At 37.2% G+C, this 22,246-nt stretch overlaps 1 protein-coding gene across 1 annotated transcript; it reads left to right on the forward strand.

Moving 5' to 3' along the window:
- The first annotated feature begins 21,082 nt into the window (after window positions 1-21,082).
- On the forward strand, window positions 21,083-21,407 carry LOC141498354 (large ribosomal subunit protein uL23-like). Its single transcript, XM_074201464.1, has one exon. The coding sequence runs from the start codon at window positions 21,087-21,089 to the stop codon at window positions 21,405-21,407; it is 321 nt and encodes a 106-aa protein (XP_074057565.1). The 5' UTR covers window positions 21,083-21,086.
- The last annotated feature ends 839 nt before the right edge of the window (window positions 21,408-22,246 follow it).

Here is a 22,246-nt window from a genome sequence, read left to right on the forward strand (position 1 = left end):
CTATTTTTAATTTATGGAATAAAACAAGCACTTTCATAGCATGATACAATTTAAAAAAGTTGATTATATATGAAACTATAAATCTACAATTAACAATATATTATTCCTTTCAAATATGCAACAAAATTATCATTTTTTTTCTTCCCTGCCTATTCCTCCCAGTCCTCCCGCCCTAGAGATGGCAACCATCAGACATAAATAGGCATAAGTATGTGCAAAATTATATACATATATATATATATTTATCAATTATTTCTCTGGAGGCAGAGAAATAACCAAACCAACTATAAAGAACATATGAAGAAAGACTCTCTCTTACATCATATGTCCTTTATATTAGTTTTGGTATTTAAAATAGTCAAAAATAAGGGGCAGCTAGGTGGCACAGTGGACAGAACACTGGCCCGGAAGTCAGGAGTACCGGAGTTCAAATCCGGCCTCAGACACTTAATAATTACCTAGCTGTGTGGCCTTGGGCAAATCACTTAACCCCATTGCCTTGCAAAAAACACTAAAAATAAATAAAAATAAATAAAATAGTCAAAAATAACTTTTTCATTCAAAGTCCCTCAAACAATATTGCTGATACTGTATACAATGTTCTCTTGGTTAGATTGCAAATTCCTTGGGAGTAGGGATTATTTTACTCCTTGTATTTATATTCCCAGTACCTAATACAATTCCTGGCATCTAGATGGCACTTAATAATTATTTATTGATTGACCAGTCAGCCAGTCAACCGGGCCTCTCTCTAAACGTGTTGTTTATAAGAATTCCTAATCTAAGGCAGGCCTAGGGAACAGAGGATTCTGTAAAGTCACTATGGAAATGTGTGGAAAGATTCAATGTCTTTTTTGAGCACCTACTGTATACAAGGCATAAGGGAGGTGCAAAAATGAAGAAAATCTATCCCCTATCTTCATATAAATGGTAAGATTATAGAATGTCAAAGCAAAAAGGAACTTTGGTTTCATCTAGAATTTGTGTTTCAGTACCTCAAAACTTTGCTCGCTCTGTTTATCTTTGCTCCAGGACATATTAGTGGTAGAAAGCTGAAAAGTTAAGCACTCCCCCACCCCAGCCTCTTACCTTTCTCTCCAGACTAGCCCACACTACCCTCCTCCAGAAGTTATTGAAAGTTTACTGTTTTTAACTCTATCTTAGAGAGCTGAAGATTTTAACTCTACCTTAGAAAATAGCTAAGACTTTCTGAGCCTATTTTTTTTCTCAGAACTGTAAATAAATCTTTAAAATCTTTGTGCAACTCTTAGTTACACTTATGTGCATCTTTGTCTCCCCCTACAGGGGAAGTGGAAAGAGCCCTAAATTTGGATTCAAAGGATCTGGGTTTGAATTGCAACAGTGTCAGTTACAATCATGTGTTACTGAGATGGGACTCACTGAGTGTCTGTACCCACATCTGTAAAACTCGATAGCCTCTGAGGTTCCTTCCAATTCTAAGATTTTTGATCCTACCGTCTTTACAGGTAATTTATAGCCCAAGACTTTGAGCTCTCATATATTGGTTTTGCTCTTCAGGGCTAAACTCCAGAAGTTCACTATCTTTCATCAGATCATTGACCCTACGTGTAGTTACTTCAAGAAAATCTCCAAATAGGCTCACAGAAGCTCTAGATTTCCCCAGAGGTGGGTATCAGGGTCCCTAACTCCTATACAAGCAGTAAAGGCAGCTAAAGAGATACCATATGATACTGCTGCTGCTATTTAATCATATCCATCTCTATTTACTTTTTTGGTTTTTAACAAGGCGGTGGGGTTAAGTGGCTTACCCAAGGTCTCACAGCTAGGTAATTATTAAGTGTCTGAAGTCAGATTTGATCTAAGGTCCTCCTGACTCCAGGACAGGTGCTTTATCCACTGTACCACCTAACTGCCCCTATGCCCAACTCTCTGAACCCATTTGGGGTTTTCTTGGAAAAGATACTGGAGTAGTTTGCCATTTCCTTCTCACTTTCCACTTGAGGAAAAAGAGTGACTTGCCATGGTCAGATAACTAGTAAATATCTGAGGTCAAATTTGAATTCAGGTCTTCCTGAATCCTCAGCACACTATCCATAATTTCATCTTACCACATGTGGTAGAATATCTTTATTTAAACTGATGATGAAAATGTTAAAGAGGACTCACAAAAGCCAATAAACATGTATTAAAAATACATATAAAATATCTAAATATCCCATTAATTCCCCATAAAAAGGAACTGAACTCAGGCCACTATTGGGGCAAACCTTTATGAAGTGCAATCCATTAAATCCCTCTTTCATCCAAAAACTCATAAAACTTGGCTTAGGCTACAGTTATTTAGGTTTTTGAGCTAAGAAAAATATAATATTGTTCCCATCAGAACTAAACTATCTGGGTAATTCATGGTAATAACAAGGGATAGTAAAGATCCAGATTTTTCTTTTCCACACAGGCTGTTATGATGCCTCAGAAACAGAAGAGAGAGAGAGAAGTTAGAAATGGTCTCTTCTTCAGGAGTCTGGTCTAGATGTAGTTTTAGTCTATGATTTGATTTTAATCTTTCATCTATAGAAGCTACCTTCAACAAGTATTCTATGAAGCAGTCTTGTCTCTCTACAAAGTTCAATCCCTCTAACAGTCTAGTGAAGTCTATATATCTCTTTTCAGAATAACATTTTTAAATACAATAAAAAATAAAGGAATCCAAAGGTAAGTGAAATAAGAAATGCAATATTTTTCCCCTCCAAGTTCACAGATCCATTAAAGGTTTAATTGACCCCAGGTTTAAAACCCTGGCTCTTAAAGATCAGTGCTCTAAATGTGAGGTCATACAAAGCAATTCCCCTCTCAGGCCAAGAGGGTACATACATATCTGATTCTGACAAGGAAATCCCTCAGTGCTCCAAATACTCAGAGAACAACAGTGAGCTACCATTTAAACAGTGAAATTCCACTCTCTGGGTTTATTGATTTGGGTCTTCTAACAGCATATGCCCCTCCAATCTTCCCATGCCACTGAGCAGTCATTACCAGTTAACTAGGTTGAGGGGATTTTACAAACACATAATTTCCCCCTGCCCATTAATCAGGTCTGCTCTGCTATGTAATAGGTTGCTTTCTGAAAGATGAAAAGGAAATCCAAAAGAAATAGTTAACTGGTCTGTTTGACCACATTTACAGACCATGAAGAAGACAGCTCCTCCATCAAAAAAAAAAAATCCATCTTCCTGATCCTATCAGTCATTTATCTTAGAAGTGACCCCAGTCCCTAGAAACAAACCACCAAACCATATATATCAGTGTTTCTATTGGTCAATACCTTTAGTTTTCATTGGGAAACTAACAACTTATCTCCCACAACCAGAACTGATAACTGGATTAAATCTCCATGCCCCCATTCTTTTATGGACAGTTTTAATTTAAAGGAAAGGTATTCTAGATCTTAAGCAAGGACTTCAGATTAGAGGCCAGGACTGCAATAATGGTGGCTATAAAAAGCTTTAGTAATAGAATGTCCTACTACAAGGAAGCCTGAATAATCAACACAAAAGAAGTTCTAGGCTAGGGCTAGGTACTATAGAAACTGTGTACGTTAAAAGTTCATTGTTTGCTATTTAATTTCACCATGACAGAGCAATCTATACAATTTAGTGTAACAATGCTATAATTCATGGTAATAGCAAGGGATGGTAAAGGCAGCTATAGAGATATCATATGGTACTGCTGCTTCTATTTAGTCATGTCCATCTCTATTTTTTTTTGTTTTTAACAAGGCAATGGGGTTAAGTGACTTGCCCAAGGTCTCACAGCTAGGTAATTATTAAGTGTCTCAAGTCAGATTCGATCTAATGTAATGTAATGTCATGAAGTATAATGTTACAAAAAAGAGAATAGAGGAATTGGAAGTTAGGTAATATAATAAACTAAAAATAATAAAATTCATTATCATAGCACTAGATATAGAAAATGCTTTTGATAAAACATAATATCCATTCTGTTAGAAACACTAAAAAGTAAAGGAACAAATAGACTTTTCTTTAATATGACAAACAGTATGGTAAAACCAAAAGTTAGCATTATCTGTAATGGAGAAAAGGAAAAGGATTGCTAATGAGATCAAACATAAAACAAGATGACTTATGTCACCATTAATAGTTCTAAAAATTCTAGTTATTGCAATAAGATAAGATAATTAAATTGAGGGAATAAGCATAAGCAAAAAAAGGAGAAAATTAGCATTTTTCAAATGATATAATGATTTACTTAGAAAACTAAAAAATTTCAAATAAAAATTTATTTGAATCCATAATTTCAATAGAATAGCAGGCCATAAAATAAACACACACACACACACACACACACACACACACACACACACACACACACAAAATCAGTCTTTGTGGATTTTATCAACAAGACACAGTATGCAGAAATAGTAAAAGAAATTTCATTCAAAATATATAAAATATCTATGAGTCCAACTACAATGACCATAAAGTAATTGCAAGTGTAGCATCCTTTTTGGGCTACTCCCCCAATTTGAGCCTCTACTCTTAGATTAGTTCTCCAAAGAATGATTGCTACCTACAGTTTCTTGGGATAGTCTGTGGAGGTCACTCCTCTAACTTTATATAGTTCATTAACTCTTATTAGTGTTCCTCCCAAAAAGGAAGAGATGGGAAGGAGTAGTGAAAGCCACTCAAATTCTATAAAATATCTGGGAGTCCACCTGCCAAACATACCAAAGAATTATAGAATATAAAATTATAAAATTATAAAACTATAATTTAAAAACGCTATATAAATAAAGGAAGACCAATGGAGAAAAATTAATTACTTTTGGATAGACAATTCAAATATAATAAAAAATGGCAATACTATCTAAAATAAGCTAAAGGTTGGTGTTATACCAATCAAACTACCAAAGAGTTACTTTCTAGAACTTGATAAATGAATAACTAAATTCATTTGGGGAGGGGGGAAGGGAACAGTCAAGATTCACAGAAGAAATTTTTTAAGTGGAAAGTGAGAGGGTAGTAATAAAAAGAAAAGGCAGGTAATACCAGATAATCCCATATCTCAAACTATACTAGATCATAAAATTTATTTGGTACTCATTAAAAATATAGAAGTCATTCAGTAGAACAGAATAGATGCAAAAGATGAAGAAGCAAACAAATATACCAGCGCAATGTTCAATAAATCCAAAATCCCCAACTGCTGTGGTAAGGACTCACTATTTGAAAGAACTGCTGAAAAAACTAGAAAACAGTCTGGCAGAAATTACATTTAGACTATCATTTCACACCATAAACACAATAAGTTTCAAATAAATGCATGTCCCAGATATAAAGAGGTCTGTGCTTGCAGCCTGTCCAACTCAGTTGAACTTGCCAGAAAAGGATTTCTTCTGGTATGGCCTTTAAGAGGTCATAGGGACCTCCTTGTCATACTGAATCATCAAAGTATGGCTTTAGTGGAGGAGCTGATAGGCCAATGTTAGTTAATATGAATAAACAAAGTCCAACAAAGTTAATAGACTCATAGACTATTAGAGCTGAAAAAAAAAAACCTAGGTCTTATTTAACCTTCATATTTTGCATATGAGTCAAAAGAAGTACAATAAAGAGAAATGTCTTGTGAAAATCACACAGATAATAAGCATGAGGAATAGGACTAAAATCCAATTTACCTGACTCCCAACTCTTTGATTCTCTTTTTTGTTACATTATACTGTATGACTTTGGTTATATTGGTATATGACTTCTTACTCTATGCTATATTGGTCTGTCATGGTGAAACTAAATAGCAAATAATGAACTTTTAAAGTAGGCTGTTTCTGTAGTTTCTTGACTATTCGGGCTCAGGATAGAAGGACCTCAGAAAACACCATGTGATGGGGGATACATGTTGGTTTGGGTAACATATATGAATGATCCTGAATTAAACCTAGAAGTGTCCAATGTTTGCAAATGGGTATGGGTTTAAGATCTATCATGTGGCTCCCACCCACCTTTCTAGACTTATCTCGCATGCTTTATTACTTCCAAAATAACTTACTTTCACCTGAATATTACTGTCTTACATTGTACAAACTGATTCCTCTATCTAGATTGAACTTCCTCTTCACCTCTCCATCTTAGAAACTTTGCCTTTCTTTAAAGTTCAATCTGGATGGCCACTTCCAATATAAAGAGATTTCTGACTCCTGCAATTGTTAATACTTATTCTCCTCTAAAATTAACTTGTATTTATTTGATATGTACATGCTGTATTCCATTCCCTTAAAAGATAAGCCACTTGAAAGCAGGATTTGTTTTATTTTTGTCTTTAAAATCTTGATGATGGTACTTGTTCTTTGTTCTAGAAGAAGACTATGACAGCACGAATTGGATTTCGGGGTGGGGGGGCTCAGTCACCCGTCTGACTTTGTGCTGCAGGGCATCTGAATTCAGTAGCCAGATATAAATCACTGGAGATAGTCAGATAGTAGACAAATAATTATTGAATTAGATTTTTCTACATTGACAGTAGGTGGTATATAGGTCTAGTGGACAATCAGTTTCTACATAGATGTTGATAGGGGGAGAGGAGAAAAGAATTTGGGGGAGGAAGATAAATATAAAAAATATGTAGTACCGATTTGGGGCAGGAGAGGGTAGTCTAAGTATGTAATTCATTCCCTAGGGAGTACTAGACTATCAGAATGTCTCAACCAAAAGAGATTTTGAAGTGCTATGTCTGATTTAACCCTCTCATTTAAAGATGAGGAAATTGGAACCCATTAAAAATGAAGTCATTTTTCTCAGGTAGAACTAGAACCTAAGTATCCTGACTCAAACCTATGTTTTCTGCCAATTTGGGCTATGAAGTAAGAACAGAGTAGTAATTGATGACAATATTATTCTGACATTTTCTGAGGTTTGTCAATCCCTACAGAAAGGCTCAATTAAAGCCTTAGGAAAGGTCCTAGAACAATGAGATCAAGGAAACAAGATTGTAATGGAGAGACTCCATTCCTGAACTTATCCCTATTTTCCTAGCTCTTGATACAATGCCTAGAAGATAGTAATCCTTTAAAAATGCTTGATGACTTGATTTGACTGACCTAGAGGAGTCAACAATCCTTTGAAAAGCAATAACCCCAGGAGAGAAAAAGACCAGTACTCATTGTCTAAACCAGACTCCCTAAGACTTTCTTTCTCTTCTTTTCAATAGGTCCAAAGTCTCAGATTTTCCTACTGCCTCTAGTTCTTGCCTAGGTTCTGGGAGACTACATTTCCCCCAGACATCATAACTTAGGTATGGCTTCCCTGCCTCCCCAATGACTTTCCAATTCAGCCTAAATATTAGTGAGGTATATATCCTCTAGTTCCAAGAACCTCATAACTTCTTCTCCTACAGAGGTCTCAATGTCATTAGTATGAATGGAGAGCTATTCAATCAAGTCATCATACCTTACTTAAAGTAATTGACAAGATGTTATGTCATGATGTATTTGTCAGCGGGAAACATCTCTATTGAATCAATCAGACATTGGCTTTAGATTAAGTATGAAAAAACTTTGATTAATTTAGATGACCTTCTTGAAAACCACTGAATTAACTAGAGTGATGTGACATAAGAAATATTCAGGAAACTTGGTTGTGCTATTTATAAAATACTAGTAGATCATTTCAGAGCCCAGGATTCAAATGTTTGGTGATAGAGAGGAGAGAGAGCTGATGCTAAGAAGAAATCATTTGGAGGGGAAAGAGGAATAGAAGAGTCCCAAGTCTTGACCTCCTCCATCTTCCTCTCTGATTAAAATAGATCCTGAAGAATTTCAGAGGACGAGGAGATTTGGATTTTTCATTAACATACTAGTAGGGTGCCCAGAATGGCAGCTGCTGGTGATGGTTTCTGCATTGGGAGTTGAGAATAGATTGAATACAAAGAGGAAAGAAAAAGTCAAAATTATAAAGAGACCAGCAGGAAAATTACACCATACCAAAGGACTCCAGCAAAATTCTTAAAGCTGTAAGTTGTTCCTGTGCCACATGTATTCTCTCTAAACTTGATCTGATTTAACCCTCTCTCCAACATGTACTGTTGAAAGAGTATGATAGAATTTTTCAGGTGTGAGGGAAAGGAAGAGAAGGTGGGTTTTTAAACCACCTATTCCCTAGCAGTATATCCTTTCCAAAAGTTAATGAAATCTGGCTAACTAATTAACATCAATCAATAACTAATGAGAAAGGCATATCTGTAGGGGTTCATGAATTCTAGCTTTAGAAAAAACTTCCTCAACTTCTTAAGGCTAGCTTTAGGCTGTGAGGTAACAAGTAATAGCCATATTCTAAGAATCCAGACTGACAGGTCAATTGGAAGTTTGAGAAACTATGTCCATCAGCAATCACAAGTATATATTTAAATATACAAATAAAATTTATATAAACATTTTTATTAAATATATAAATAAAATTTTAAATATATATTTAAAAGAACATTGGAAAATCAGTCTACATGTTTACAAAAATTCCTCACATTAGGAGACTAGCTGAAATTTTCTTCACCTTACTAAACTTTTCAATTTCCTTCCCAGGATAATTTGTATTTTTTTTTTTGTAAGGCAATGGGGTTAAGTGGCTTGCCCAAGGCCACACAACTAGGTAATTATTAAGTGTCTTGGATTTGAACTCAGGTACTTCTGACTCCAGGGGCTCTATCCATTATGCCACCTAGCCGCCCCTTCACAGGGTAATTTGACCAGTACTGAATAGATACAAAAAGAAACTTAAAGTAACTAATGTTCTCTATTATTTAAATCATAGTCATAAATACCCACATTTGTTCATAATGCATATGAGTATGACTCTAAGAAGATGAAACTCAAGTGTTGTGCTATATAATATAGGCTTTAGAGTTCTCCAAGTTGTTTCACAAACTAAAGTTTATCGGTTTTGTTCTTTTTTTCCTTTTTTTTGTAAGATTTTTTAATTGAAGTTTTGAGTTTCGGGGGCATTAGTCAAGATGATGGAGTAGAGGTAGGAATTCCCAGAAGCTCTTCCCCAGAGCACTCCAAATGCCTTAAAATTATGACTAAACAAATTCTAGGGAGATGGAACCCACAGAAAGACTGAGCAAAACAATTATCCAACCCAAGACAACTTGGAAGATCCATGGAAAAGGTCTCTTGCCCCAGGGTTAGAAAGGCTGTAGCACAATCTGGCCCACTCCACAACTGAATGAACAGCTCCAGATTTCCAGAAACAACTCATGGGGAACAAACCTGGATCCCTGGGGGAGCTGGGTTCCTGGGGGGTACCTGGGTCTGTGACAGGAGGTTTGGTTTTCAGACCTCTCAGTCCCAGGATTGAGGACAACTTGGAAGATCAGCTTGGAAAACTCTGCCAAACCAGTGAGTACAAAGCCCAGGCTTGCTCAGGTCTCAGGGCAGTCCCTCCCCAGGAAACTGCGGAGCCACCCAACAGCTGCTTCCACAATGCTCAGTCAATGGAAGGTAATGGGGTAGGGAAGATCACAGAGGTCTTTCTGCTATCCTTGGGGAAGGACTCTGTTGCTTTGCCCATACTCAGATGCAGGTCAAGTCTGGGGTCCCCATACTACCATAACAGAGCAGGGTCCTTCCTCAGAGCTTCATGGCAGAGGGGAGTGCTTGTGATCATCTACAGACCAGAACACAAACCAGGAAAGCAATCAGAGACTCTCATAAGATCTTTTTTTTTTTTGCTTTGTTTTTTGTTTTAGGTTTTTTGCAAGGCAAATGGGGTTAAGTGGCTTGCCCAAGGCCACACAGCTAGGTAATTATTAACTCTCATAAAATCTTGAAGGAATTGGGGTGGAGGGGTGGGGGATTAATTCCCAAAACCCTTCAAAATCTTGAGAAAGTATATTAAAATCAGGGTATAAACAGGGGAAATGAACAAGCAACAGAACAAAAAGAATCTCACTACAGACAATTACTTTGGTCCCATGGAGGTCCAAAATATACACTCAGATGACATAGTCAAAGCTTCTGTATTCTAAAGACTCCAGGAAAAATATGAATTGTTCTCAAGCTTTGGAAGAACTCAAAAAAGATTTTGAAACTCAAATAAGGGAGGTAAAGGAAAAATAGGGAAGTGATGTAGGAAAATCATGAAAAACAATTCATCAATTTTGTGAAGGAGATAACAAAAAAAAGCACTGAAGAAAATAACATCTTAAAGATCAGTTTAGGTCATATGGAAAAAAGCAATCCGAAAGATCAATGAGAAGAAAGCCTTAAAATGCAGGATTAACCAGATGGAAAAGGAGATTAAAAAGCTGTCTGAAGAAAATAACTCCTACAAATGTATAATGGAACTAAGAGAAGCTGATGAGTTTGTGAAAACTCAAGAAAGAATAAAACAAAACCTAAAGAATAAAAAACTAGAAGAAAATGTGAAATATCTAATTGGAAAAACAACTGACCTGGCAAACAGATCCAGGAGAATTTCAAAATTATTGGGTTACCTGAAAGTATGATTAGGAAAAGAGCCTGGACTTCATTTTTTAAAAAATTCTCCAGGAAAATTGCCTGATATCCTAGAAGCAGAGGGTAAAATAGTCATTGAGGGGGATCCACAGATCATATTCTTGTTTAAGAGTAAACAAAATACCCCTCCCCCCATGAATATAGACTTGCTTGGGCGATAAAGGGGAGAGAAAAAAATTAAAATTAAAAAAATAATAGTAATAATTGTAGGTATGGCCAGGTGGTGCAATGGACGAAGCACCAGCCCTGGATCCACGAGCACCCGAGCCCCTATCCAGCCCCGTAGACCCAACAATCACCCAGCCGTGTGACATGCAAGCCACCGGATCCCCACTGTCCTGCAAAAACCAAAAAGAAGAAAAAAAAAAGACCGAAAATAAAATAAAATAGTAATCATAGTAGGGGTGGCTGGGTGGCAGACAGAGCATTGGCCCATGAGCCAGGAGCACCCGGGTCCAAATCTGGCCTCAGACACCCAAAGATCACCCTGCTATATGGCCCCATACAGGCCACCCAGCGCCATTTGCCCTGCACCCTCCCCCCAAATAATAATAATAATAAAAAATGTGCTTCAGTCTTTGTTCCAACACCAACAACTCTGTCATGGGTGGATCATATTCTTTATGATAAGTCCATCACAAAAGTTACTTCCATATTTTTCCAACGTCGCCATTGCTGATCGCAACTCCCTCCTTTCTTATTTCTCCACTACCATGTACTATATTTTCTCTCTCCTTTCACTCTGACTCTGCTGTAGGGTTGCTGAGTGGCACAGCAGACAGATCCCTGGTCCTGGGGCCAAGAAGCCCTGAGCCCCCATACCACCCCTTAGGCCCAGAATCCACCTGACCCTATGGTCCTGGACAGGCCTTCCTATCCCAGCCCCTTGCAAGAAGTAAAAAAGAAAATGTGTTATATCTGACCACTCTCCCCCCATGGTCCATCCTCTCCTCCTTTATTCACATCCCCACCTCTTCCCCCTGCTCTCCCCTCCTTTCTTACTCCAGATGTCTATACCCCATTGAGTATATATGCTGTTTCCTCTCCTAGTCACCTCTGATGAGATCAAAGGTTCCCTCATTCCCCCCTTGCCTCCCCCCTTCCATAGCATTGCAATAGCTCATTGTAATAAGGAAAAAAAACTTATTATATGAAATATCTTGGCCTATTCCCCCTCTCCTTTTTCTTTCTCCCATTACAGTTCCCTTTTTTTTCTATTGACTCCATTTTTACACCATATTTTATCTTCGAATTCAGCTTTCTCCTGTGCTTCAACTATAAAAGCTCCCTCTACCTGCTCTATTAACTGAGAAGGTTCATATGAGTATTATCAGTGTCATTTTTCTATGCAAGAATACATGTAGTTCATCATCATCAAGTCTCTCATATTTTCCCCTTCTCCTCCTCCAATCTCCATGCTTCACCTGAATCTTGTATTTGAAGATCAAACCTTCTGTTCAGCTCTGGCCATTCCAAAAGGAACATTTGAAATTCCCCTGGTTCGTTGAAAGTCCATCTTTTTCCCTTCAAGAGGACATTCAGCCTTGCTGGGTAGTTCATTCTTGGCTGCATTCTAAGCTCTTTTGCTTTCCGGTATATTATATTCCAAGCCCTATGAGCTTCCAGTGTAGTTGCTGCTAAGTCCTGTGTGATCCTGACTGCAGCTCCATGATATTTGAACTGTGTCCCTCTGGCTGCTTGTAATATTTTCTCTTTGACTTGGGAGTTCTGGAACTTGGCTATAATATTCCTAGGGGTTGGTTTTTTGGGATCTCTTTCTCAGGGGGTTCGGTGGATTCTCTTCATTTCTATTTTGCCCTCTGCTTCTAGAATATCAGGGCAATTTTCCTGTAGTAATTCTCTGAAAATGATATCAAGGCTCTTTTCCTGATCATGACTTTCAGGTATTCCAATAATTTTTAAATTATCTTTCCTAAGTCTGTTTTGCATATCAGTTGTTTTCTCAATGAGATTTTTCAAATTTTCTTCTAATTTTTCATTTTTTTTTGTTTTGAAGTATTGATTCCTGATTTCTGGTAAATTCATCAATCTTCCTGAATTCTATTCTTTGTCTGAAGGATTTGTTCTCATCAGAGAGTTTTCTTATCTCTTTTTCCATCTGTCCAATTGTGCTTTTTAAGGCATTCTTCTCCTCAATAACTTTTTGAACTGTTTTATCCATTTGACCTAAGCTGGTTTTTAGCATGCTATTTTCTTCAGCATTTTTTTGGATTTCCCTAAGCTGATGACTTCATTTTCATGTTTTCCCTGCATCTCTCTCCTTTCTTTTCCCAGTTTTTCTTCCCTCCCTCATTTGATTTTCAAAGTCTTTTTTGAGCTCTGTCATAGCCAAAGCCCAATTTCTGTTTTTCTTGGAGTCTTTAGATGCAGGAGCTTGTGCTTCCTCATCTTCAGACTGAGTATTTTGATCCTTCTTGGGCTCATATGCAAAATATTTCTCAGTGGTCTTCCTCTTGTTTCTCTGCTTCCTCATTTTCCCAGCCTGGGCCTGGTTTTGGGGTGCTTCCTGAGCTTTTGGGACACTCCCACAAGGGTCTCAGTGTGTGAGGTTCTGTCCTCCCTCCTGGTCTGTGAATGACCATAAGTGCCCCCCCTCGGCCACGGGGCTGGGGGGGGGGGGGCTTTGCTGCTCTATTGAAGGGCCTAGACTGCTATCAGGATCTGAATGTGGTCAGAGCCCCAGAGTCTTGTTCCAAGGGCAGAGGACAGAGCTCTGCAGTCTCTCTCTCTTCACTCCCCTCCCTCAGCTCAATGGGCTCATGCCTTGGAGGCTCCTGCTTACCAGCTCCAGCTCTGCCTGCTTCTGTTTCCGGATCTGGGCTGCAGAAAGACCAAGCTGCTTGCTGTGTGCCCTGAGGGCTGGGCCCCATGTGCCCGCTCTGGCAGAGGTCCCCCGCTGTTCCCCCACTTTGTGCCTGGTGCTCCCCGGGGCTTAGATCAGGAAAATGCCCCCGCTGCTGTGAGCTGTGGCTCCCAGCACCCTGGGGCAGCCTCTGGGAGGCTGAAGTTATTTCGCTCTGGCGGGCCACTCCTCTGGCAGGCCACCCCCTCCGACCCCGGGGAGCAGAGCCTTTCTGCTCTTTTCCAGGTTACCTTGAGTAGGAGAACTGCCTCACTGGGTCCCTTTGTGGGTTCTGTCTCTCGAAAGTTTAGTTAGAGTCCTTAATTTCAAGTTTTCTCAGAGAGCGCCTAAGACTCGATCCCTTCTTGTCACCATCTTGGTCCACCCCCCACAGATCATCTTCTGAAAGAGATCCCAAAATAAAAACTCAGAAATATTTTAGCCAAATTCCAGAACTCTCAAGTCAAAGAGAAAATATTACAAAGAAACAATTTAAAGGTGGAGCTACAAGCACGATTACATAGGATTTAGCAGCATTTACATTAAGGGCTCATAGGATTTAGAATATGATATTCCATAAGGCAAAAGAGAATCAATTACCCAGCAAAGCTAAACATTCTATTTCAGGGGGAAAAGATGGACACAGAGAATGCCCATCTCAATTTCTCAATGAAATAGAGAACTTTCAAACTTTCCTATTGAAATGCCCAGAACTGAACAGAAGCTGATTTCCAAGTACAAGACTCAGATGAAGCATAGAGAGGATGGATAGGAAGAGCAAATTATGAGGGATTTAATGATGTTGAACTGCTTGTATTCCTGTATAAGAAGATGATACTGATAACTCATATGAACCTTCACATTTATTTGAACAGTTGGAAGGAGCACATATAGGCAAGGTACAGGAGGGAGCTGAATATGAAGGTATAATATATTTTAAAGATGGAGTCAATATACAAGAAAGGAATGTATTAGGAGAAAGGGAAAGGGAAAGTAGAATAGGCTAAGATATTTTAAATAAAAGAGGCAAGAAAAAGCTTTTGCAATGGAAGTAGAAGGGGGTGGGGTGAGGGGGATTGAGTGAGTCTTCATTCTCATCAGAAGTGGGTCAAAGAGGGAATAACACACATTCAATACCTAGAGGAAAAAAACAGAAGGGATGGGAGAGGGGATGGGGGAAGAAGGAGGGTGTAGGGGATAGAAGAGAGGGAAAATTGTGGGAGGGGGAAGTCAGATACAACACATTTTGAAGAGGGGTAGAATAAAAGGAGAGAGAGAGAGAATAGAATAACTGGTAATGGGGAGGAAAATACAGCTAACAAAAGTAACTGTGGGGAAAAAAATTGAAGCAACTTCTTTGATAGACTTATGATAAAAAATGATTCATTCCAGAGATAGAGCAGATGGTATCTGAACACAGATTGAAGTACACTCTATTTTTTTTTTCACTTTATTTTTCTTGAGGTTTCTCTATCTTTGTGGGGAGAGGGAGGATTATAGTTACTTTTACAACAAGAATATTATAGTAATGTAAAAATAAATAATATTTTAAAAAATAAAGTTCTAAGTTTCAAATTCTTCCTTTCTCCTTCCCTTGCCTCCCTTGTCCTAAGATAGTAAGCAGATATAGGTTATATAGAGGAATTTTGTAAAATATTTCATATTGGTCATTTTTTTATAAGAAAACTTAAAAAATGAAAGAAAGGATATAAAAAATAGCATGCTTCAAAATATCAGTTCTTTTCTGGAGACAGATAAGATGATTTATTATTAGTCCTTTGGGATTTTCCTAGATCATTGTATTTCTGCAAATAGCAGTTCTTCATGGAAAAATATTGCTTTATTGTGGGGCAGCTAGGTGGCGCAGGGGATAGAGCACCAGCCCTGGAGTCAGGAGTACTTGGGTTCAAATCCAGTCTCAGACGCTTAATAGTTACCTAGCTGTGTGGCCTTGGGCAAGCCACTTAACCCCATTTGCCTTGGGAAAAAACCTAAAAAAAAATATTGCTTTATTGTGTACAGTGTTCTGGTTCTGTTCATTTCACTATGCATCAGTTCATGTCTTTCCAGGCTTTTCTGAAATCATACTGCTTGTCCTTTCTTATCTGCTGTGTTCTTTTAATGAACTCCATACCTTACATGAGTATCACTGAGCATAGGGGATCACTAAACATTAATATAAACATATTCTTACACAAGAATTATTTTTCCTTTCATTCCCATCATTGTAGATTCAAGGAAAGAGAGGGACATTGAAACTTAACATAAAGCATTGTAGATATTTCTTATAATAGATAAATAAACTGAAAGAGGAGAAAGTGGGACTTTGTTAGAATAATATTAGTCAGATCTAAGTTCTAAAATTTATATACTGGCCTCTCATAGGCATATAAGGAAGAACAACATTCTCTTAACTCTGTTTGATCTGGAGTGAAAGGTCAGAAATTTTTTTGAAATAGCTAATCTGTAAATCTCATAACCACTCCTACTTTAAGGGTATAATAACTAGGATCCCAGTTTAAAATACAGAGGACTTTCTATTCAATAGAAAGGAAAACAACAGGAAAATGTCAAAAGGCTCCTGTCACTATCATCACTAGGCTCTCATCCCAATCTTACCAGAAATTTATATTCACCTAGAATTGATTTAGTAATTGGTGCTTAGTGGACCTTCTTATGGATAACTATAGGCATTTTTCCCTAAATAGTGAATTGCTATTGTGTCACTATAAGTCACTTTACATAGATAAAATTAAGATCACAAATAGTAAGTCAAATTTATCATCTCAGGAAAATCCAGATCATTCAGTAATTCCATTGCTATCAAGTTAAACCAGAATGCAGACATTCCTTAGGTTAATATCAATGCAAGTTGTCTGAGGACTTGTTCATTTTTTCAGTTTTAAAAAAGTTATTTTTAATTTTTGAACATCCAAACAAACAGGACAAAACTAAAACAACTTTAAAAAACACAAAACAATGGGGGTGACTAGGTGGCACAATGGATAGAGCACTGGCCTTGGAGTCAGGAGTACTTGTGTTCAAATCCAGCCTCAGACACTTAATGATTACCTAGCTGAGTAGTATTGGGCAAGCCACTTAACCCCATTTGCCTTGCAAAAACCTAAAAAAAACTCCCACAAAACCAAATTAAGGAGGCATGCATTCATAATGGAGTTAGTCACTGGCCCAGGCCCAAATCTAGCTCTAAGGCCTGAACAGAGACATCTGATTTATGGGGGAGGCATCTGGGGGAGTAGATAAGAGACTGAGTCCTGGATGAAAGCATAGGACTCCTAACCCTTCTTGTTCAATGTAAGATAGGCTCTGGGACAGTCTGCTTATAACTTCAGAAGTACTGGTATTAAGACAATTCCAAAAGATTCATGATGGAAAAGCCATATTCAGAGAAAGAATTGAAAATAGATCAAAGCATACTGTTTTCACTTTCTTTGAATTTTTTCATGATTTTTCCCCCTTTTGTTCTGTTTCTACTTTCACAACTTGATCAAAGAGGAAATATATTTTTTGTGATTGCACAAGTATAATCTATATCAGATTCTTGCTATCATGGGATACAACAAAGAAAGGGAAAGAAGGATAAAAATTTGGAATTCAAAAATCTTATAAAAATGAATATTAAAAAATTGACTTTACATATAATTGGAAATAATATACTATATAGCTTTGCTGCTACATTGGTTCTGGTTTACATTTTAGCAAGATCAGATAATATTACATTTAAAATATTTTTGTACTCATTAAACTCATATAAATTGTCTTAATACTTAGTTTCTAATTTTTTGTACTATGAGAGCTTCCTTGCATATATACCTATTAATAATAAGAATAATATAAACTAATAATAGCTAACATTTATATAGGATTTGCAAAATACTTCACACATATCGTCTTAGCTTCACTTTACAACAGTGACCCTGAGAAGTAAGTGCTATTCAGTTTTTTTGGTAGAGATAAAGAATTGGATATTGAGGGGGTGCCCATCAATTGGAGAATGACTGAACAAGTTATGGTATGTTATAGAGTACTATTGTTCTGTAAAAAATCATGAATGGGGGAATCTAGGTGGTGCAGTGGCTAGAGCACCGGCCCTGAAGTCAGGAGTACCTGAGTTCAAATCTGACCTCAGACACTTAATAATAATTACCTAGCTGTGTGTCCTTGGGTAAACCATTTAACCCCATTGCCTTGCAAAAAAAAAATCTAAAAAAAAAAGAGAGAAATCATGAATGGTTGGATTTTAGAGAAGCCTGGAAAGACCTACATGAATTGATGCTGAATGAAGAGCAGAACCAAGAGAACATTGTACACATTAATAACAACATTGTGAGATGATCAACTATGATGGATGCAGCTTCTCTCAGCAGTTCAGAGATCAAGGACAATTCTGATAATGCTATAGACAAAACCATCCACATCCAGAGGAAAAAATTATGGAGTCTAACAGCAGAGCAAAGCATATTATGTTCACTTTTTTTCAACTTCTTTCAAGCTTTTCCCATCTTTCTCATGGTTTTTTCTTTCCCCTTTAGTTCTAATTCTTTTTTTCACCAACATGACCAAAATGGAAATATGTTCAACACACTTGTACATGTACACCTTTTACCAGATTATTCACTAGCATGGGAAGGGGAGAAGGAAGGAAAGTGGTAGAAAAATGTGCTATTGAATGAATGTTGAAAAATTATCTTTGCATGTGACTGGAAAAATAAAATAAAATTTCAATTAAAAAAAGAAGATAGTGCTATTATACCCATTTTATAGATGAGAAAATTGAGGCTTAGAGAAATTAAATAATTTGTTCAGGGACACACAGTGTCTAAAATGGGATTTGAACTCAGTTGTCATTAATAATATATTTCAAAACCAATGTCAATTAAAAAAATGATAGTCTCAAGAATAGAGGACCCAGGTCTCTGAATGGATATTTGACTTGAGTATATTCTGAAGGTTCTGTCTGATGGACCTGCTAGGTGGTGCAGTGATCATAGATTGCTGAGCCAAAAGATGAAAAGAATCATCTTTGTGAGTTCAAATTCAGTTTCAGACACTTACTTGCTGTGTAATGTTGGGCAAATAAATTAACCCTATTTACCTCAGTTTCCTCATCTGTAAAATGCATTGGAAAAAGAAATAGCAAGTCACTAGAGTATGCTTGCCAAGAAAATCTCAAATGGGGTCACATGGAATCAAACTCAACTAAAAAATATTACTTGAAAGTAAGACCAGGTAAGTCACTCAACTCCTCTTTAGAGTCTGCTTTAACAAGGGGATAATAATACCAACTCAAATAAGAGAGATAATGTAAGTACAGTGCTTTACAAACTTTAAAGTACATTATAAATCCTTCCTATCATCATTATCATTGTCATTCAAACTCCAATCATGTGCATCATGTCCCTTATTTCACCCTTCTAACAGCTGATGCATAGGAGCTATAAATTTTCTTCTCTTGCAAGGAGATATATTGATTGTTTCATAGTATAACCAAGCAATATTGTAAAATTGTTGCTACTAGGATTAATTTCAACTATTACTGTAAGTAGTATAGTTATTTCATGTACTTCCCCCTAAAAAAATGTCCCAACAAAAACTGAATTACCTCCAATAGAAGTAAGCCAAAATCAAAGATCAATTAGGTTTATTTTTTCTAGTGTGTTTGTGTCAAATTTGTCAAATTTCCAAATTGGGCATGAATATATAGGAAAAAATCTAACTTACTAATGAGAGTATAGTCTATCTTGTTACAATTTACTCATCATGCTATTATCAGGAATGTTGTGGCAACATCTAAGGGAGTTATTCAAAGCAATTCATCAGATTCTAATAATAATAAAAGATAATGTGAAGTTGAAACTAAAAAAAGAAAATATACTGAGTAAAATGATACTATTGAACTAAATAGCTTTACCTGAAAATAAACTAATTATTCTGAAACTTACAAAGAAAGGGGAAGCTTTGGTGCTTATTAAATAACTTACATGAATTTTGGCACTCATCTCTTGATACTTGACAAGAACAAAATTTAATACAAATAATTTATTTCAAGCTAAAGTTACCAACATAGCAAGTAAAATTCAAAATACAGTGATGATTTGGCATTGTATGTCTCAGTAAGTTTGTTATATTAGAGAAGGCTTTTAGTTCTGTTTCACAGATTATACTTTGTCAAAGAGGAAGGTTGAGATTTGGGGGGGGGGGTGCAGAAGGGATATTGTGGAGCTTATTTTCAGATTCATTGTCACATTGAGATTATGCCCACATTGTATTTCAATCTATAGATTTCAAACTCTAAGTAATCAAGGCACAAAAATATAATCTAGTGGCTATAAACCTGAGCTTTAGTCTTAAATATTTCTTTTTTTTTTTTTAGGTTTTTTTTTTTGCAAGGCAAATGGGGTTAAGTGGCTTGCCCAAGGCCACACAGCTAGGTAATTATTAAGTATGAGACCAGATTTGAACCCAGGTACTCCTGACTCCAGGGCCAGTGCTTGATCCACTTCGCCACTTAGCTGCCCCCTTAAATATTTCTGAAAAAAAAAAAAACCAGATCTGTACTGAGTGAAAAAAATCTAAGCAATGTAGATAAGCCAGAGTAAATGTTGTTAGTGGAGACTGAATAATGGGAAAGGAAACAAGAAGTTAACCACCAAGTGACCTGAGAAGGTTAAAAGGCTAGAACTTTCAATGAGGGATTAGTTGAGGTATTTCCATGAATAACTTTATCACATAAATTGTTGAGTCATACATTAAGACAGAAAATTGGTCTTATCCTTACATGAAATAATGCTGAGTGAGGGAAGTAGAACCAGGAGAACATTGTACACAGTAACAGTAATACTACAATGATCAACCTATAATTCACTTAGCTTTTCTCAGCAATACAATATTTCTCAGCAATACAAATGATCCAAGACAATTTCAAAGGACACAGAGTGGAAAATGCTATCCTTATCTTTTGCCAATGATTTGTTTCTTGGGTTTCATTCTGATGAATTGAGACTCAGACTCGGGAATGCAGGTTTTGGAAAGAAAATAGAGATTTATTAAAGGAGGTTAAAAAGAGTTTAAAGAGAAGACCACGTGGATTGCTGATTGAATTGGCCAGGCCAGCTGGCCAGAGTTCAGTAGGTGGCTGGAAAGTAAAAGAGGACAATCTCCTTAAATTCTCTCCCAGAGTCCATGGGAGGGAGTGGTAACCTGGGAGTGACCCAAGTCCCTCAATGGAGATTTTGCCTTTTGGGGAGGGATCTCTTTTGGGTGGTCTTCTAGGTCCTGTGCTCCCAGGCTGCCCCACCAAAAAGCAATCGAAATCAGGTTGAAGGTCAGGCCCACAGGTGTGGCCTAAATTAGATGATAAAGGAAGGAACATTCCCTTTACAATGCAAACAAAAGATTTACAAAGTTTGTCTACAACTGATCTCATGGCTGGCATGCCCAGGTTGCTCTGCATCATATTCCAGGAAAAAACCGTTAGAAACTGAATGCAGAGGTGTGAGCCAGAGTGAGAGCTATGAGCCTGTGAGAAGCAGTGCAGAAGACCATTTCCCCCAAGATGGCGCCAAGAAGGAAGCCGTCGCCCCCCCCAAGACAGAAGCCAAGGCCAAGGCCTTGAAGGCCAAGAAGGTGGTGTTGAAGGGCGTCCACAGCCACAAGAAGAAGAAGATCTGAACTTTGCCCACCTTCTGGAGACCCAAGATGCTGAGGCTTCGAAGGCAGCCAAAATACCCTCGGAAAAGTGCCCCTCAGAGAAACAAGCTTGATCACTATGCCATCATTAAGTTCCCCCTGACCACGGAGTCTGCTATGAAAAAGATTAAGGATAACAACACCCTGGTCTTCATTGTGGACATCAAGGCCAACAAACACCAAATCAAGCAAGCTGTAAAGAAGCTGTATGACATTGATGTGGCCAAGGTCAACACACTGATCCGGCCTGATGGAGAGAAGAAGGCCTACATTCGGCTTGCCCCAGACTATGATGCTTTAGATGTTGCCAATAAGATTGGAATCATCTAGACTGTCTAGCTGCCCTGCTTCTTCACCCACATTAAAAAAGTTTTCCAGGATGAAAAAAAAAAAGAAACTGAATGCAGATTATAGCATACCCTTTTCACTTTATATTATTAAGTGTTTTTTTTGGTTCTGATTCTTCTTTCACAACATGATTAACATAGAAATATGTTTTACATTATTTCATATGTATAACGTATTTCAGTTTGCTTGTCATTTTGAGGTAGAAGAAGTGGGAGAGAGAAAAAATTGGAACTCAAAATCTTTCAAAAATAAATGTTGAAAATTGTCTTTACATATAACTGGAAAAAATAAAATACTGTTCTAAAAAAAAGAAAACTGCTCTTATCCGGTAGCTATGCTATATTTAGACATGAACTTGGTAAAAATTAAACTGTAGAAACTGAGTTAAGTTTGATCTCACTCTCATCTGTGAATTGGTACAGCCATTCTGGAAAACAATTTGGGGGCAGCTAGGTGGCGCAGTGAATAGAGCACCAGCCCTAGAGTCAGGAGTACCTGGGTTCAAATCTGACCTCAAACACTTAGTAATTACCTAGCTGTGTGGCCCTGGGCAAGCCACTTAACCCCATTGCCTTGCAAAAAAATTTAAAAAAAACAATTTGGAACTAGACCGATAATGTTACATGCTCTTTCACTCAGCTATACTCAGTTTATATCTCAAAGAAAGAAGTAAAAGATCTATGTGCAATATATATATATATATATATATATATATATATATATATATATATATATATATAAACTCTTTTCATTACAATAATAAGCTGGGTAATTTTGGAGAAAACTTTGAACTGATGAAGAATAAAATGAACAGAACCGGA

Source organism: Macrotis lagotis, chromosome X (assembly GCF_037893015.1).
Source record: "Macrotis lagotis isolate mMagLag1 chromosome X, bilby.v1.9.chrom.fasta, whole genome shotgun sequence".
Taxonomy (NCBI): Eukaryota; Metazoa; Chordata; class Mammalia; order Peramelemorphia; family Peramelidae; genus Macrotis; species Macrotis lagotis.

Bases quoted from the DNA above. Each gene is read 5' to 3' on its own strand.
- LOC141498354 (XM_074201464.1), top strand. From the start codon at position 21,087: ATGCTGAGGCTTCGAAGGCAGCCAAAATACCCTCGGAAAAGTGCCCCT.